Source organism: Pteronotus mesoamericanus, unplaced genomic scaffold (assembly GCF_021234165.1).
Source record: "Pteronotus mesoamericanus isolate MK-2021 breed Mesoamerican mustached bat unplaced genomic scaffold, CSHL_Meso_final contig_74, whole genome shotgun sequence".
Lineage (NCBI taxonomy): Eukaryota > Metazoa > Chordata > Mammalia > Chiroptera > Mormoopidae > Pteronotus > Pteronotus mesoamericanus.
In genome coordinates this window covers 17,200,302-17,220,365 of record NW_026555247.1, presented here as the reverse complement: position 1 = coordinate 17,220,365, position 20,064 = coordinate 17,200,302, and the positions used below count along the sequence as shown (strand labels likewise).

The 20,064-nt window shown below is 43.3% G+C and overlaps 1 protein-coding gene across 5 annotated transcripts in view; it reads right to left on the bottom strand.

The window, feature by feature from the left end:
• Positions 1 to 20,064, bottom strand: part of FHOD3 (formin homology 2 domain containing 3) — a 427,145-nt gene that overhangs the window by 216,944 nt on the left and 190,137 nt on the right. For all 5 annotated transcript variants that reach the window (XM_054583546.1, XM_054583548.1, XM_054583549.1 and 2 more), the window contains exon 5: positions 14,024 to 14,129. In XM_054583546.1, the coding sequence (XP_054439521.1) occupies positions 14,024 to 14,129 (106 nt within the window). The remainder of the gene's footprint in view (positions 1 to 14,023; positions 14,130 to 20,064) is intronic.

Genomic DNA, 20,064 nt, shown 5'->3' with positions numbered 1-20,064 from the left:
TCCTAATACATCAGGAAAGTTACTACTATCTCAGCTATAATTGACAACAGGGTCAGCCCTTCTCGGTGCCAAGCACCTTTCACATTAGGACTTCAACTGATGTAAGAGGAGTTTTGTAATCCACATGGAATTCAGAAACAAAACCATAAAATTACATATTTCCTTTCTTTGCAAGCCTGATAATGCCTAGAAACCTTTGTGCTGTGTTTTGCCTACATAAGAATGAACAGTTGATTCAAGTACCACATTTCATGTTTTATGAAATTCCCATGAAACGTGATACATTAAGCTGATTCTATAAAAAAAGAAAAGCTGAATTATGAAAAGCAAACATCTTGAATGACTGAGCAAAGAACGACTAAAAAAGTTTCCTGTGCCTTTGAAATGGATGATATAGGATTGAGCTACTTAAAATGTATCAACCACCTTTGGAAACAATGCTGATGCAAGCAATTTGAGGGGAAAAAAACAGGATTTAAGGATTTTCATCCAAAACCTAACTTAATACAGTGTTTTTCTGTATATCCATCTTTACTTGATGGCTCCTACCCTAGGGCTACTGCCAAGTTCCTTGTGGTGAGGGGCCTCAGCTTGAGCCCTCCCCCTCCCACTACATTTCTCTGCATAGGGCATGTGCTGGCGCATGAACAAGTGAAGGAGTGGATGGTAGGGATGCAAAGAAAGAGGAGCAAAAACCATCTCTGAAGAGGATCATGACTTGCCCCAGGGCCCTTGTGCCCCAGTTACCGATCTCTAATTCATGGGTAGGATCCTCCAAGAGGACCCAGTCTTTATAAGACTGCCATGTTCTCTGCTGACAGTGGCATACTGGAAATACTGAATTTTCTTTTGAATCACCTTCTCCTTTAGTTACTCATTTGGGTGCAGGAGAGAGCCCTTTAATTGCATGAGCGTGGATGTCACCAGTTTTTTTGAGACCAAAATGAGTAACCACCACCAGAGTGAGGGGTCTAAGCAAACCACATGAGAGGCTCACACAAGAAGCAGCAGGGATGCGGTGGAGAATTCAGTTTAAGATGGATGGCATGTGGTTGCCTAGGGAGCCCAGGAAGACAATAAGAAGTTGTTGTCTACATGAACCCTCCTCCTAACCCCTCTCCAAAGACCTCTGCCTCTTCTGAGGTCACACAGTATTTTGCACCAATTTTGCACGTCCAGATGGCTTTGTATTACAATTTTTGTATGTAACTGCACGTGTTTTCTATTGCTATATAACAAATTACCACAAACTTAGCAGCTTAAAACAACACATATTATCTCACAATTTCCATGGGGCAGGAGTCCAGGCACAGTTTAGCTGGGTCCTCTGCTCAGGGTCTCACAAGGCTGCAATCAAGGTGTCAGTTGGGGCTGTGGCCCCATCTGAGGCTTGAGGTCCCCTTCCAAGCTTATGTGGTTGTTGGCAGCATTCATTTCCTTGCAGCTGTAGAACTCATGGCAACTCACTTCTTCAAAGTCAGCAGAAGAGAGTGTCTATGACTTATAGACTCTCTTTTAAGGGTTCACCTGTTTAGGCCTGTCCCACACAGGATAACCTCCATTTTAACTAACTCAAACTCAACTGATTTGAGACCTCATTATAACATCTGCAAAATCTTTTCACCTTTGCCCTATAATGTTACTCAATCATGGTTGCATGATATTCACAAATCCACCATGATCACCGGTCTCGCCCACACTCAAGGGGGGAGGATTACATTGGGTGTACAGCAGGCGGCAGGAATCTTTTGGGCCATCTTAGGATTCTGCCTACCACAGTATGTATGTCACTTTCCCTGCTATAGTCTAAGCTCCCTTCTCTTAACACCTTATTCTTGCAAATCATACTCTTTGATGAATGAATGAAACAGTCAATTCATCTTTACTCATTCAGGGCTCCAACCACAGAGAAATAAGGGCCACAGCTGACAAAAAGCAATGAATTCTAAACTCTGAAAGAGGTTAATCTTTATGTAACCCTCCAATTAAGAGCTGGAAAAGACAGAAAGAAGGATGTAGGGCAGTGAGCTGCATACAGGGAAGGAAAATATTCAGACCAAGTTGGTAATTTGAGTAGAGAGCAGGGAAGTCAAGAAGGCATCAAAGTGAGGCAACTTTGTCTGTGGGCCTTTTCCTCATGGCTTTAACCTGCTTCTCCAGTCCTGCCTTGGTTTGACCAATGAGTCCAGCCCTAGCCCCTTGAGGTTTCTGTGAATCCTCCTGGCTTTCAGTCCTCAAGCCCTGGAGAAGCAACAAACCCACCACTGTTCCCAGACCTCACCTTGTACATATGAATTCCTGGATATAAACAAATACTCACCCTGGTAATCCTTCAAAATTCTGCAGATCAACATGAATAGCAGCACCTTAATGACTAAGAGCATCTCCCCTTCCTTTTCAATGGCTTGGCTGGGCTCTATGTCATGTAACCAGATGGCCTTCTTTGAAGCTAAAACAGGATAATATATGCTTGGGGAGAACCTGGGGGTCCTACAGCAACTAACACAGAACATGAAGAAGAAAGAGAGCTAAGCAATGATGCTTTCATCTCTTCTGCCTTTTTATTTTACTCAGAAACACAGAATCTTAGCACTGGAAGGGATCTAAGAGGTCACCCCTCTGTTCCTCATCCCAAGTCTCGTGGCCCTAACAGGTTATCTGGTCCCTGCAGGTCCCAATGCAAAGCATTGTGGTTAGAAAATTAATTGCCACATACCTGTCTGAAATCAACTCAACAAACATTCTGAAAATCCCTAATATTCCCCCAAAATAAGCAAACACCATATATGGCATTCCTGCTCTCACTCCCCCTCCCAGGCTGCTGACAGACATCACCAATTGGTCGTGGCTCTCTTTCCTGCTGATGCTGGATGTGGCTTCAGAATCCTCAACAGAATGCTCCAGAAAGTCACCACTGATCAGTTTATGTTGGCAAAAGAAATACCCTAATTTTCCAACTCTGTTCTAGCAACTTGTCTTCAGTCAAGAAACCACTTTCCTGTAACTCCTACTCATTGCTCCTAATCTTCCTTTAAAAGCAACAAGTCTGCCCCTTCCTCCAAAAACAACCCCTACATAGCTAACTACATCTAAACTTATCCCCCACTTAAACCCTGTGGGCTCAAGCCGAGTCCCAAGGACAGGGTGACCTGGGTGGGTAAAGGCTAGAGCTCTAATTCTGGGATGATTAGGATGCCCTAGTAGTGTTTCAGGGAATCCTGAAGCCAAAGCAGCCCTCGGGGAGGCAAATGTGTGCAGCGGGGACCTTGAAACACCATTCTGCCTGCGGGAACTGGCTCCAGAAATGTCAGGTCAACCTAGCATGGGAGTGGCTTTGGGGGAGTCCAGTTTTAAGTAGCAAAGGAAAGGAGAGGCAGGGAAAAGGAAGCAAGGGATAACATGGCTGAGCTCATGAGGATACTGAAAACCAAATCAAATGAAAATACTCCCAATCACACATTATCACTTATCATCTTACTGCATCGCCCCATTCTGCATCTTCTGATCAGGCACACCCAGTTCCAAATATAAAGAATGCGCTTACCCGCCATCACTCACAAAATACTATGTAAGACCAAGACAGAGCTCCAGGGCATGGCTCCCACTCATCCATTCATTTAACTGTTTTAATCAAATAGCTGTTATATATCTCTGAGGCATCAGGATCAAGCTGGAGCTGGGACAGCAAGGACTATGACAACACTATTCCTGCCTCCAAGAAATTCATAATCCATCGGTTTCAGAGTCAGGGAGATAATTCCTTGAGATACAAAACAGGTTATATGTATGATCCATTTTTGCATGGATTTGATTTTCAGAAACCATGACATTTAAAAATCAAGATATACTACCATCTTTATTTACTAATCTAGCAAAACTGTCAAAACAAAATTCAATAATTTAGCCTTTTTTTCTAAGTATCAAAGAGAAATCAGCATGTGCTATAGTGCCTCAGAAACAAAACAATCTGGTGAGCTAAAGCTTCAGGTTAGCAAATCCAAGTCCTCTCAGATTCTCAGTATAAACTAGCCACTTCCTCAGGGATCATGGGTTCTCTTCTTGGCAGACATAGAATTCATTCATCTATTTTCTCCTCTAGCCAATTTTCACTGAGCTCCTACAATGTGCCTGGCATAAAGGATGGAAACTGGCATGCATGAGCTAGCCAAGTATGGTAGAGGGAATTAGCCTAGGATCCCTGGCCCTTAGTGTATTTGCAACAAATATTTACTATCAGTGAGGTAAGCGTCAATACCAGGGTATGCACGGAGGGCCCAAATTTCCAGGGTGCAAGGGAAGGGCTCCTAGAGAGAATGGCATCTTAGCCCCATCCTAAACACAAGCAGGAAGCAAACGGTAAAGTGTGAACCAGGTGAGGAGGGACCTCGTAGGCAATGCCAAGGTCAGAGAGAAAGCTAGAGTGTACTGAACTGATATACTACCCACCTAGATATCCTGCCCACATGGAAGGGCTAGGACTTCTTCCTGAGGATGAGAGGAACCACGGAAGGATCTACATCATGGACAGGGGAGGTCAACTCAGGGACCAGGGTGTAAAGTGGACCAAAGGGAAGCAGAAATGAAATCATAGAGACTAATTTGCTCAGAGAGAACATTAGGAAGGAAGCAATGATGGTCTGAACTCAGAAACTATAACTGGAAATGAAAAGAGATGTAAGGACTTGAAAGGAAGTAAGTGAAGGGGAGAGAGGCTTAAATTTAGAGGTCGATGATTACAGAGAGTGAGTGAGAGAGGGGGGTCTAGGGAGCCCCCAGGTAGCTGACTTAAATGTGATGAAGGACTCTGTTTTTCACAGGGATGATGAATGACGCAGCTGTGGGGACACCGACTGGTGTGCAAAGATGCTGTGTTGAGGTTTGGACATGGAGCCTTGGGGATACCCGAGGCATGGCTGGCTCCATACATATGGGACACTGCAGGGTGACCTGAGCTGGGGTCTCATGCACATCGATGGCAGGGAAGCTACATTACCAGGAAGCAAAGTCACAACCTGCAGGAAGGCTGGCCTTGTCTACCAAGGGTCCTCAACACTCCAAAATGCAGGAGCCTAATGAACATAGCAACTGACATGTCCCCAGCAAATCCCGCCCAAGAAAGTAGTTTTAATCCATGTTTAGGGTTGGGTTTAAAATCTGCTTAAGACATTCTGTTCTATCATAAACTTGGATTTGTAAGTAGAGCCCTAGGAGAGAAGACCACGAGAAATAGTTAACAGCAGGGGAGGTAATGATTGTGATTAAGAGTACACCTAGTCAGCTGTTCCTCTCTAAATGTCTACTGAGCAAGTAGAAAGAGATGGAGTGAGAGGCATATCTTCAGTATGAATAAAGCGGAAAAATTCCTGATGAACACACGGCAATGAGATTCGGCCATGGAAAGTTCCACACATAGGAAAGGCCAAATAACTGTTTTTCTTTCTTCCTTCTTTTCTCATGTAAAGGGAAGAAGATGAAGGCTTCCAGTGGAGATGAAAATTCTGGAGAAATCTCTTTGGCTGAGCCTGTGGTAGTAATGGCTCTTTAAGTTGAAGTGCTTGGAAACATGACCACACAAAATTACAAGGGGTTGTTTTGTTGCAGGGAGTAGGGGGAAGGGGGATCACAGTTGTCTACAAACTGGTCTACATGTGACTTTATACAGAATGCAAAGAAAATTTAAAGAAACATCTAATCAGTCTAGGAAGGAGTCTAGGAAGGTTGAGATTAAATTATAATAATATTAAGTTAAACCATTTCACTTTGCCATTTCTGCAGGTAAAAAATGGTCAAATATCAGCAATTTCACATGATTTGGTCTAACGATGCTCCAGGTTGGAGATAGTGTTTGCCAGGTAGACCTACTGTGCATTGCTTTATAAAGACTGCTCTATTAGAAGCATTTCTCTTACTACCCAATGCTTGTTATGTTCCAGAGCATTAATAATTAATAATAGATTTTTACTTTAGAAAAATTAAAACTTGAAAAGAAAAACCTTATTAATCATAGAGCAAAGTTACCAAAAGAAAAGCATTTTCTAATTATAGGGAAAAAAAATTATCTTGAAAAGGGATAGTGAAAAAACAAACAAACAAAAAAATCATGTTTAAAGAGCTGGAAAATATCCAGCTAGAGTTAGAGACTGAAGGCAAATATCCTAGATGCAGCCAAATATGGTGAGGTGAGAACCCAGAGGAAAAGATGCAGCCAGAAGGTGAGGGATACAAATGCGGCTCTCCACTATTCTCTGCCTCAGGTCTTTAAATGTGGACCAGGCCTGATGCACGGTGGGGATGGAGGGGGTGGCAAGAGGGGCCACAGATGGGACATTCCGAGGTATCATTTCTGCCACCATGCACCCACAGCAGCAACAAGAATGACTCAGCCTCCCTCCCCACACAGGGAGGGCTGTGGCTTTCCTGCCCTTGACCAAACCCCTCAGCAGGTTTGTGGCTGGTTCAACCTGGTGGCCACATCCCTACCAGTGCGCCAATTTGTTGAGCAAAAAGGTCAGGCCGAGGTCAGACTCAAGAGGGCACAGAGAACATTAGATGCCAAAAGCAGAAGTTTCAAACAAACGTGGGGCTAAGATAAAACAAGGAAAACGTGAAGACCCCATCCCCTGCTCCCAAGTGCTCCAAGGAAGAGTTTCAAATTCGTAAACACAGAGGAAGAGGAGGCTAACTCTGCCTCAGGGAAATGGGACTTCACACATGAGACTTGCCGCATTGGCCAAGTGGATGCCACGACTGAAGAGACCAGCCCCAAGACACAGAGTGTTCCCTGACTGAAGTACAACACACCCAAGGAAGATGAGAAAGACACTTCCTAGCAGATGCCATTCCCAAGCCAAGTTCACAAAATAAACAGGAGAAGAACCTAAGAGGATGCTCTCACTCTGTCATGTGGGAAATATCAAGCCCAATTAAAAAATGAATAAACAAGAAAAAAATAAACACAAAAACACCATGGGGAGATATGCGTAGAATTCAGTAACAAAAGAAAAAGGAAATATAGACATCACACACAAGAGTTAGATGGAGAATATATTCTTGAAAAGGATTTGTCCCAGGACATGGAAGTGCATGCAAGCAATAGTTTCGAATTTTCAAATAAAGTTGTCAATTCTTCCGAAAGTAATTGACAAATTTAATTCAATGATAACCCAAGTTACATACCACTTTATAAAAATGACTACAAAATTCATTGGTAGGAATAAATGTGCCCTGAATCACCAGGAATGACAGAGACTAGAAAGAATGATCACCTCTGGCCAGGGGTGGAGTTTGAGGCTCACAGTTTAGGACTGAGACAAAAGCCTTGTTGTTGTCACATTACAAATTCAACCAATGTAGCAAGTTTCCAATGGGGAATCTTGTCTACAAGCTCTCGTCTCAGCTAGTGGCTCCGCATATGCTCAGCTTCCACTTCCCAAGCTTGGCTATTCAGACTATAGGTTACCCTTGTCCAGGTAGTGATAGGATGCTTATCCTTAGATAATTACATAAGAGTAGGGGCGAGAAAGAAGACAGCGCCGAGCTGTTCATGTACCGAGAAATGCCAGGAATAAGGGGTGGTAGGATTAAAAAAAAAATTCATGTTGGACTAGAGAACCAAGTTTGCAAAGTAGCAATGACATCCCAACTTATGTCCAGCTATAATAAAGCCAGGCTTTTCTACTTTAGATAACTGTAATTCTCATTTCACAGACTGTGACGTCATTAGTCAGAGGTCTCACACTTACATGCCCATGAGGCACAGAGGGAACAAAATAAGCAGAGCAACCCAGGGCTAATACAAAAGGGAGTGGTGGGAACTGTGGTAAACAGCCCACATGCCCCAAATGAAAGGAGCAGCTTCTTCCAACTCCTGCCAGTTGTGGCCACATGGTGTGAGGACCCAGTGCTGGCTCAAGTGTTCAGTTTCTCAAGGGAAGTCAGAAATCTGTATTGTTATATCAACTCTCCCAATTTTTAAATGTCCATGATTATTTTAAAATCTTTTCAAGTGCTAGACTGGGCAAACAAAATACCTGCAGGTTCAGTTAGGTCCCATGGGCTGCCAATTTGTGCCAGCTGACCTGACTCCCTCCTGGGAATAGCCCCATCACACCAAACCAGCAAAAGGAGAGACATCAAGTAAGGAGGGACTTCAAACTCCACACTGGCCTCAGCCCCCTGGGGTTGACAACAGGCAGCAGCAGGGCAGTTGTGCAGCTGTGTCATCCACACCAGAGCCAGCCATGTGGCTGTCACAATTGATCCCTGATATCCTAAGGACAGAAAGCTCACAGCAAGGGGCAGAAGAGAAGGCCCTGGCCCATGGTGGCTCAGCCGGTTGGAGCATTGTCCAGTACACCAAAGAGGTTGCAAGTTCGATTCTCAGTTGGGGCACGTGCAGAAGGCAGCCAATTGATGCTTCTCTCACATCGATGCTTCTCTGTGTTTGTTCTCTCTCTCTCTCTCTCTCTTTCTCTCTTTCTCCCTCCCTCTCTCTCTGAAGTGAATGAGAAAATAGCTTTAGGTGAGGATTTAAAAAAGAGAGAGAGAGAGACAGAAGACAGGAATGTTCCTTCAAGCCTAGAGGTGTGCCCAGGACTAGAGTCTGGGGACGCAGGACAGACAGGCCAGGCTGTTCAGTGGAAAACACAGTAACCAAGCACCTGACCGCAGTTCAGGAAGGAAGCATCTCCCCATTCTGCCCCAAGTTCTCATCTTGGAACTAGTTTGAGCCCCTCCCTAACCACCGTGTACAGTCTGAACCCAACCTTTGCTCTCTTCCTTTGCTCTGAAATGCCAGAACACAAGCACTTAAGTTTTTCTGAAATGGAGGATGTTGATTTAATTACCACTTGATCATTGTGTACCACTGCCTTCTAACACACAAAATCTCTTCCTATGCTGTCTGTAATATTGTTGTTCCTGCTGACATAGATGCCAACAGACACCACATGCCCAGAAGTCCTGACCCTTGTTGAGAGATCCCCTAGTATGCAAGGCTTTTTTTCCCCTCTAGGGCTATATAATTAAGTGATATTTGGCAAGGCACTGAAATTCTCAGATTGTCGATTTTGCAAAAAAAGTCTGAAATCTGGATAAAGTATCCCATTTTTAATATTGGCAACCATTATAACATTTTTAAAAACATACTATTGGGGCAAACAAAGTATCTGCAGTGTTCTCCTACAATGGAAGGGTTGAACTGAAGAAGTCCTAAGATCTTATCTAGCTTCGATAATGACTGAGGTGGTGTTTTAATGATTAACAGGTAGTTTGCTTTAGGATAAAATCCAATTTCTCCATGTAAAACTAGCTCAAAAGAGTCAGCTGCCCTTGTGGTACAGCCAGAAAAGGTGGCTGGTCTTACTGATGCTACTTGTCTCTTTTCTCTCCCAAAGCACATCATTTATATGCAATTTCTAAACATTTAAGACAAATGCAATACAACAATAAAATGGGACAGGCGCAGACCCTCCCGGCTTTTCCAGGTCAGGGCTGTATTTTGGTTTCCTTGTCACTTCCTCAGGGCCAACATGGCCCACAGTTGAAGGCTCAGTGCCTGTGTGGAAAGCTTAAGTTCCCAGGAATATACCACTCTAGGTCCTACTTCAACAAGAGTAATTGTGAGGTACAAATTCCACGGTAGATTTATATTAAACACTGGCTATCACAAAAAAAAACTTTAGATCATTAGCTATAACCATCCAAGAATAATAAGCCAGATAAATATTATTTCTACATGTTGTACATTTAAGACCTATTCCCAGCAGCCAGCTCACATTTTTTGGAGAACACTTGGCTACACCGTAATTCAAAACCTATCTTTACTTCTCAGCAGATACATCCTCTATGAAAAGCAACAGATTCCTGGGCCTTAAAAGAGGAGCTGACAGAGGGCTGAGTGCAAAAATAAAGATAAATTAAACGGCTTCCAAAAGCAGATGTGGAAAGCACTGGGTTCTCCAAATGTGCTTGTTTCCTTTGGACCCGGGGGCTCGCATGAGGTCTCACAGAGCAGAACTCTGAAGGTAACTTCATGAAGGGCACACTCCTCCATGGCACTTTGACAACCCACCCACCTCAGTTTGTAATATCATCTTTGGTTTTTTGTTTTTTAATTATATTTTATTGTTTATGCTATTAGAGTTGTTCCAATTTTTCTCCCTTTGCCCTTGTCCACCTAGCCCCGCCCACTCACTCAGGCGACCCCCAACACCATTGTCTGTGTCCGTGGATCCTGCATATAGGTTCTTTGGCTACTCTATTCCCTATGCTGTATTAATAGCATTTTTTAAAATGCCTTCTTGACCCAGGGGTTAGGCTCTGGGGCTCTGACACTCCAGGCTGTGACATTTCCACCCTAATCACCCAGGGCCAGGCAACAGATAACGAGGGACATCCGGGCCTAACCTCCAGGGCCTACTGAAATTATCCCAACTAGCCAATCCTAAACCTGCTTCCTCCACATCACCAAGGAAACCACAACAAAGGTGCTCCCTCGTGAGGACCCTGTGCCCCTCTGGGTAGCATGCTGTGTTCTCCCCAGGAACCTGTGAGTTACAAAACTAAAACCCTTCCCAGCTTCTGTCTCTTCATCTGCATCTAAGGTAATACGGTTAAAATACGGTCGAGCACATAAAGAGGCAATCCAAAGGTCATTCTTGATTGCAAATGTCTACTGGCGGCCAGCAGCTGATCACAACCTACAAAAAGCCTACATGAGAAGTGTTCCAAAGTCAGGAAGGGGTGACTCAACATGTGGCCTAGGAAAAATGATAGTTTCCTTGTATAAAAACACAAAAGTCACACCCCAAGAAATCTGTCGTTTACAGCCTTTAGAAGGTACTTTCCTGCGATGAGTTTTGGTCAAATATATCAAAATGTGCTGATGTTTGCACTGGTTACCCTGAGTCTTCTGAGACTTAGCTGAAGTGGGGCAGGTGTGCAAACGTGGAAAACGGGATGCCTTGTCGTAACCTGAATGGGAGTGAGCATGTGCTCATTTCCCAGGTAACACACCGCAAATCTTCTGGCCTCCAATAAATGGACACAGCTACCAGGTGATGGCAATGGACACGTGGAGCCTCCTCACACACTAGGAAGACCTGTCTACAACGAGGGTGTTACCTCGGTGGCATTTCCTGCACAGCCGAGAAGCAGCATGTAGTTGATAGGGCTCTCCCCTAGTTGTGCTTGGGCATTCTGCTTCTTAAAACATTTGGTAATTGCCTTTGGCACCTTTCCAGTACAGATCAGAACACTGCAAATTAATAAACCACTGCAAGCTTAATGATAAGCATTCACTAAGGCAGAGAGCCTAGCTGAAGTACTCTATGTCAATACCATCTTTCATTGCCAGGAAGGACAATTTACATAGTTCACCATTTAAGGCCTTGTGCAGCCATTAAGCTTACTCTGCCCTCTGTACAGCCAACCATTCCCTCAGCAGCAGGGATGTCCTTACTACCTCCAACCAGGTTACCACACGGCTGCTTTCTAGAAGGCTTTCTGAGCTGGGCTGAGTTTTTTCTTCCTAATTCCCTCTATGTGGCAGGCAATGATAACCCTCAGATCTAAAGCCATGCTTTTCTCTCTTGCTGCTGCCCCTCAAAGTCCAGGAAACCAAATACAGCAGGTCCTTGACTAACGTTTCATTCAACAGCATTTTGTTATAACATTCATGACACGCTGTAGGAAGTTTACCTCTTGTTTATATCAATCATCTGTGGTAAAACTGGTTTTGTTAAATCATTTCATCATAGTTCTAAGAACCTATAGACACATTAAGCGAGGACTTACTATATGTACTCTGCTAGCCTCCCTTGCAGCTACAATGGTCATGTGACACAGTTCTAATCATGGAAGGTCTGCAGGGGGCTTCTGACAAGAATTTGACCTTCTTGATAAAAGGAGACTGACCATGGCTAGCAGAGTCCTCCCTCTCACCCCAGCCTTGAATATAGCTATTATCACTAATTGTTACTCACTCCTAGATAAGGGTCAGAAGAATAACAAAAAACACATATCAGGGGTGTCCAACCTGTGGCCTGTGTGATTCGGGATGACTATGAATGCAGCCCAACACAAAATCATAAATTTACTTAAAACATTATGAGATTTTTTGTGTGTGTGTTTACGTGTTGCAATGTATTTAATGTGTGACCCAAGACAATTCTTCTTCCAGTGTGGCCGAGAGCTGCCAAAAGCTTGGACACTCCTGAAGATGGTTTTAATATTAGTTCTATAGAGGGGGGTATGTGTGTGCACATTCATACACTCACTCACTTCTCCTTGTGAAGTTAAAATAATGTATACTTTAAACATAACAAAAATATATTTATTGTCCATTTGGACCCACTATTCAGAATTAGGCCATTATTTCCTTCCATGTGGTTCAACTTATGAACATCCATAGTAGAGGTGACATGGAAAACAAGCAGGAAGTTCTCCCACCCTGATTTCTGTGTCTTCCTCAATTTAAGGTGTTGAACTAGTGTGAATGGAATATGAGGGTGAGAATCAAGGTTTGCACCATCTGTTCAGACACAGAGGGACAGTTGCATTGGAAGGCAACACAGCAGCACAAAATTTCTGGTTAATTTGTCTACACATACTAGGGAAGTTTCCATATAAATGTTTTCGTTATATTGAGGATAGAAATAATAAAATTCACCAACAGAGGCTCTCTACTGACAACCTGTAATAAGGGTCTATCACACACTCAGGGAAAAATTGAAGGTTGACAAAGGGAGATAATTCCTTTGCCTTGCAAACACCGTGGACTATAAAAACCAGAGGCTGAGGAACTCTCTCACACGCACACATTCGGCATTTATCAAAATGAGTGGAAACAACCAGCACTGACTTGAAAATAAATCTTAAAAAAATTTTTTTATGAACCCTAAGTTTTTTCTTTTGCTTTTGCTTTTTGTTACAGCAGCTCTCCAGGAGTAGAAAAATGGGAGGACTCGAAGTTCAATGTGCTGGGCAATGACACAGAACTTAAGAAAACACAACAGGAACTGTAGCAGATCATTTCATTTTGCGTGTCTCCAACTAACCATGGACGCTTGATATTAAATCACACGTGTCATGTATTTTTCCTTCATCCAGGGAAATGGAGTTGTGGGGTTGCAGGCACACATGCAGGAGCAGGGAGAGAACCTGCATCAGCCGCGATGTGCCCCCACGCCGGGGCACGGCCCCTGCTTGACCACACACTAGAGAAACTGACTTTATTAGGCAAATATCCCGCCTCTGAGTTTCAGGTTTTTCAGCTACAAAATGGAGATATTAAACTATATCAAATTTCCCCTTTTATAGATCTAAACTGTTGATAGCAGTGATTTCATAGGGTTCCACCTAATAATTCCTGCCCTGCTATTCATAGGATTTTTGAATAGGATCAAATAAAATTAGTATTTATATAAAGGTGCACAAACAAAAAACCTATAACTATGAAAAGAACATTAACTTTATGAACTGGAACAGTAGACAGTGCTTCAAACTCCACAGGTGCATTGCTTTATAAAATATAAAATGATGGAGATAGATCTCAGAATTACTCTTTATAGTGCAAGTTCCTGAGTGCACCTCCTGAGCCAGGAACAGGAGGACCTGTCCAGTGGGGAATAGGCACTTCTGACACTCTCAGTGATAACTCAAATTGGAGAAAATGCTTTTCCCAGAAAATAAGTTACCCTCTTTGGTTTTGGGTGGCTTTCTGCTGAAATGCAGGCTTTACCCAAGCCCTTCCACAGCAAACAAAAGAGATCTTAAAGAACTTCATTCATAGGACATTCTTTTTCCTTTATAACCAGAAGAGACTTCATATGAAAGTAAAATTAGCTCAGTCACTAATTACTAAAAATTAATAAAATCTAATGGAGGTGTCATCTTTCGCAACAGGGTGGTTTTATCACCTTGCTGCTTAATCCAAATCTTTCAAAAAGCTCTGAGCATTGAACCTCCCAGAGAGGACCCCAGACCCCTCTTGCAGCAGGGGCTGGCGGCCGTTGTAACTTACCCCTCAGGATGTAGTTCTGATAGTTTTGGTCTGCCTCAGCTCCCACCTTGATCAAACAGGTCAGACCTTCAGCCACCACAAATTCATGCACCAAATCCTTGTCATCCTGGCAGGAGAGGGGAAGAAAAAAGAAAAAGACTTCAAATACTGTCGAGGTCCACCTTCCATCCAGAATGTGCTATTAAAACTATACACAAGCCTTTGAAGCCAGACCGACCCCTAAAGACTGTTCTGTTCTATTCAAATGAAGCATCTCAACTGTTGCCAGAGGAATTTTACAACCAGTCTTCACATTGTTGTTTGCCAAAGGCCAATCATTGCCTTCTGGGCAATCTAGTAAAGATAAAGCAAATGAATCCCCTGACTGTCAGGAATATTTATAGTGTTCTGTTTCTCATTCTTCAAAAATCACCAGGCCCCACCCCTCCAACCCAAAGGTCCCTAGGGAGAGGCCACATAAAGCCCTAAGCTTTAACAACAGGAAACATTTGATAGCGGCATAGACCATCAAGTGAAGGATTCAAAGCCCCTCGCGTGTTCCAAAAGACAGTCCCTGAGGATGGGGGTTCCAAAGGTCTTGTAAATGGTATCAGAATGTAGGGAAGCAGCATCTCCACCTCCTGAGTTGAGTGCTTGCCAGACCAGCAGGAGGCAGAGCGCAGGTCCCAGCGCATACCTGGAGCAGCACACCACCCTTCCAAAGAGCCACTTTGGTCAGCCTGCAGACCTGATCACAGAAGGCAGGACATGGAAGGCACCTCACGGGTCTCCAGACCCACGGACAGCAAGAGTGACACCTGGGAACTTGTTAAAAATACAAACCCCTGGCCCCACCCCTGACTTACTGGATAGGAAGCCTACGGTGGGACCCAGTGACCTAAGCTTACCAAGCCCTCTAGGTGATTCAGGCATGCTCTGATGGGTCTTAGCCATCCAGGTGATGAGGAAGCGTTTGGGAGGGCTTCAGCCCAGACTCCTTTGTGTTAGGATCATCTGGGAGCTTTAAAAAAGCATAGGAAGCAAGACCCTCCCAGGATGGACTTAACCAGAATTTCTGGGGGTCAGGCCCAGGCTTTGCTATTAAATTCCCCAGGAAATCCTAAAGGCCAACTCGTTCAAGAACCACTGATCTAATCTTACCTTCTCTTTACAGAGAAAGGCTAAAGAGTGGCCAGTGTTGGCCAAGATCACCTGTGTCCGACCAGCCCCCGAGTGCGGTCACTTTCCTTTAGTTGCCCTTTCTGCGGAAATCTAGGAGAGGGATTCTTCCACTACTGCTTCAGGAGATGTCCTCAGTCGGACAGTACCTTGTCCCCAATGCAACCAGGATAAGGCTGGAACATTCATCTTCAATTATAACAACAGAGCAAAAATAAAAAACCTCAGTGATGTAAATAGTAGAAAGCTTAATGGAATAATGAAAGGTTATTCTTATAGGAATGGTCAGCAACCATGGTTTATCTCCAAAAGAGAAAAACTCATTCAGGCGAACTGGCATAATTCTCCAGTCTCTATGTTAAATCAGGCCCTCATTTTGATTTTATGGCATTTTCCAATTATATGGATGGAGGACTTGAGCTAAATGTGGGCAGGCCAGGCCGAGGCTCCCTTTGAACCCAGAGCACCCTCCATGTTCCGAGGGCACTGGGGGGAGGGGGGCCCCAGGCTTGTGCCCCAGAGGTAATGAGAGACAGCTGTGTTAACTCAGACCTTAAGATAATCATGGCTTTGGGAAGCAAGAGGATATGGGACAATATCATGAGTTTTTGGAAAATTACTTTACACTCATATGTATAAAGGAAATAAAAAATAATTCTCTCTCCATCCATATCCTTTCCACCAGCATATGTGAAAAGTGAACATTTAGATGAGCTCATGTCTAGTCAGAAAGTTTTTCCAAGCATGTAACAAATGTTTATTACTTTAACTAAAACTAGATTCACACATGACTTCATGGTGAAAAAGTGAGAACAAGCTCTCAAGAAACCACTCAAGCTAATCACTAATATTAATATAGCGTAGAGTCGACTGACTGTCTGGCAATGGTATTTAGAAAAAACACTGGGCAGAGGAGACAGTGTTTATAAAAATAATTCAGAACCCTAACTGAAATGTATGCACATATATAGATAAGGCACTCAGAAAATAGAAATGTATGGGTAATAAATGTGAATGATACTTTCCAAATTGGCAATGTACTAGACTTTAAACACACATCCTAAAATATATAGACACTCATAAGTGGTTCTTGAAACATTGGTTTCCGACTAGAATGAAATCAAAATGTCAACGCTAACTGATAAGTGATTATCACTGCATTTCAACATTTTCTATAGTAGCCATGCATTAACCTATGATCATTTTTTAATGCTGATTCGTCAAGGAATGTTCAACTCAATCCAAATGACCAATGGCTCTAGTTTTTCACTGTTGTTGTGTTTTACTCCCCCTGTGCACCCCGCCCCTTACAAGCCTGGTTCCAAAATGAACCTTCCCACTTAGAAAACACGGAGGTGATGGAGAGGCAGGGTCACGGTTGTGAAAAGGAATCTAGGTCCCAGAGAGCATGCAGCCTGGTAATCCATTCAACCCCCAATGCATCCTTGCTCTGTGGTTTACAGCTATTTTTTGTACACATGGGTGGTCTTCCAGACAGGTTATAAACTTCTGATAGCAAGCACCGTCTTTCTTGCCTACGCAATGTGGACAAAGCCTTCTCAGGAAGATTTGTTTGATGAATAAGTAGTAGAAATAGTGTCCCTGAGAATTCAGAGAGCCGACGCTACAGAACAGGTTGGGTGAGAGGATGTGCAACAAGACTCTAAACATGTTTGCTTTATTTTTTAACTTTTTCCCCATGGAAAATTTTAAACATATACAAAAGAAGACAGAATAATTTAGTGAACCCCTGGTGCCAATCAATTCACACCAATCCTGTTGCATCTGTCATCCCCCACCCCCGTCTGCTGTCATATTCATTTGAAGCAAATCCCAGACATCACATCATTTAATCCATAAGTATTTCAATATGTATCTGCAAAATAGGAACTCTTTTTAAAATTATGTACTCATAATAAAAAATTAATGCTTTCTTATGTTATCAAATGTCCAGTCAATGATCAAATTTCTGTCTCATAAATACTGTTTTCTTACATTTTGTCGTAGGATCCAAATAAGATCCACATGTGGCAATTAGTCGATATAACTTAACTGTCTTTTAATTCATCTCTTTTTTTTCCCTTGAAATTTATGTGTTGAAGAAACTAGGTCATTTGCCCACAGTCTGGGTTTTGTTGATTATACTCCTGTGGTGCAGTTTAACTTGTACTTCAGTCCGAGATCATTTATAAATTGGTTATTGCTTATAGAGGCATGATCAGATCCAGGGTGGATTTGGTCAGCTTGACCACATCATTGACCATAGTGTGTGTTTCCATGAGGACGCATATAATATCTGGTTGTGTCTTGTTTCTGTCACATCAGCAGTTCTTGATGCTCAAGATCTATATCCATTAATTCATTAGGGGTTGCAAAATCATGATATTCTATCACTCCTCCCTAGCTAGAATACTTATATAAACAAAACTTCACCTCAACTACTGTTTGATTATCCTAAAATTCACATAAGAGGCAAGATAAATATGAGATTCTAAAACTTTACCCATTTTCAAAGTAATGTGCTAGACATTAGCATTCTCCAATGGTGAGCAATCCACTGGATTTACTTTTTTTTTCCCAGTATCATTATGAACTCATTAATGCAAACATTTGATGTGCTTCAATTCATTGCCACTTTCACCCTTTCTGATATTGTCCCATCTTTGGCCAGCCAGTGGGAGGCTCTTCAACAAGCTTCTCGGTTCTTTTGGCAATAATCCTAGCAGTATTTGAGAGCTTCCTTGCTATATATATATAAGAGGTTCCAAGTTTATTTTACCCTTTTCCTACTCCAGACTTAGAATCAGCTATTTCTCCAAAGAGCTCTGGTTCCTTTCAATATTTTAAGACTGCAATCTTGCTGCCTTTGATGCTTTTTGCTAATGGTTTGATCATTGCTTCTAGCCCTTTTCCATAAACAGAGCTAGAAATATACTTATTTGCTTGTTTGTTTGTTTGTTAAAGTAATATATAACATGTGCTCAGTCTGATTCTTCTAATTCAGGAATACAGAGTTTTTAACTTAACCTCTTCTACCTTTCTATCTTTTTTCTCCCACACACCAAGAACCCTAATCCCTAAGAACTCTAAGAATGAAAAAACTGAGATCACAACACACACTTAAACCCACACAAACATACACACAGTCTCAGAATAGCAATACCAACACTACCACCACCAACATGATTATTGTAAACATGTACACAGTTCATTTTTGTCTGTGTGGTTTGAGATACACAAATTACAGTGTTTTAAAGTCACTTAGAATAGCTCTTCTCTGTGTGGTTCTGCCACCCACTGGATACTCAACAAGGTGAACACAGGTTTTGAAAGGAGGCAAAGCTGAGCACCAGAAGCAGCAGGCAGACAGAGGGACTAAATGAATTAGGTGAGGAGCATCATGGGCATGGCCCTCTGGTGGCACGGTGACAGTCCGGCTCTCCTGCAGTCAGGGATCCAAGCTGGAGAGGAGGACTTAATGAAGGGTGAAGAAGTTTTGCTTCATTCATCTAAGGAACAGCAATACACAGAGGCATACGTCAGAAGTGGAACTTTGGGACAAGTAACTAGTCAGTGATGCACTGACTAAATTAGAGACAGGGAGGACTGGAGACAGACATCCGGTAGACTATTCGGTCCACCAGGTCCATTCATCTATTGCTAAGTGGCACCAGGTACTGTGCAAGGCCCCAAAGACCCAGCAATAGGACCCAGGGAGCCCCCAGATAACTGGACTCAGACAGATGCCCTGATGTATCTTAAGTTCTATACTTGACATCAGCACAGAGGATATCAGAAGTATTTGGAGGGACCATGACTGCGGTGAGGAGTCATTTGCTTAAGGAAGAGACTCTTTGACAGAAGGAGATACTAGATGGGGAACTGAGGGACATGGAGAGTGGATGTGGAGTGGCAATGCATTCTGGGATAAAAGCAATAGGCCCAGGGGCAAAGGTGCAGAAGAGAAAAGGCACAGCTTGCTCCCAGAAGGCAATCACAGGTAGAACTCAGGATGCAGCCAAGGACAGTGAGGTGTGCACAGAAGACAGATCCAGAAGGGCCTGGATTTTATACTGAGAAATCCAGAAGTAACCCAGAAAACTATGAGGAACCAGCAAGAGAATGGCTTCCTCAAACCCCTCTGGTGGGAAGCAGATAAATGGACTGAGCTGGGGAGGACCAAAAGCAGGCAGTGCCCATGGACAGCTGCTTTAACTTCCCCAGAAGAAACAGCCTGAACCAAGGCACACCCCAAACCCTGGGGGAATTCTTCTGAGATGCACACCCTCAGGGCAATGACAGGACAGGTTTACCTGAGACAAACGGACACTGAGAAGGGGCTCTGCTCTGGGTAAAAACACAAGGGGGCGAATGGGACGGACTGTGGACCTGCCTTTCTGTCTATTCCCTCTCAGACCGGAAGACACCTGTGAAGGGGTCTGCCATTCGAGCTAAGATGAAGAAAGTCTTTTATCATATGGATAAGACAGGAACTGAAGAGAAGTGGAATTTACCCGAGAGTCCAAAACCGTAATAGAAAGAACGATAAACCCACAGAGACACAGGCTCAATGCAATGGCCATCTTCTCCATGAAGCTATCTCCTGATCCTGCCCAGGCCTGACAGCCCCACTCCCTCCCCTGTGTTGTCTCTCTTCTGCCATGTCATGCGGGTGACAGTCTTGGAGCTCATCTGCAAACCTGTCCCAGCCCTCTTCACGAAGCCTGTGACTCTGTCAGGGCACAGACCTAGGGAAGCCTTAGGAGAGGATAAGATGGACCGAGAGAGACACTGGCACATGAAAAGGGGGCATGGGATGGCCACGTGGTTTATAACAGCAAAACACTGGAAATAGACCAACTGCCTGCACAGGAGACTGAACA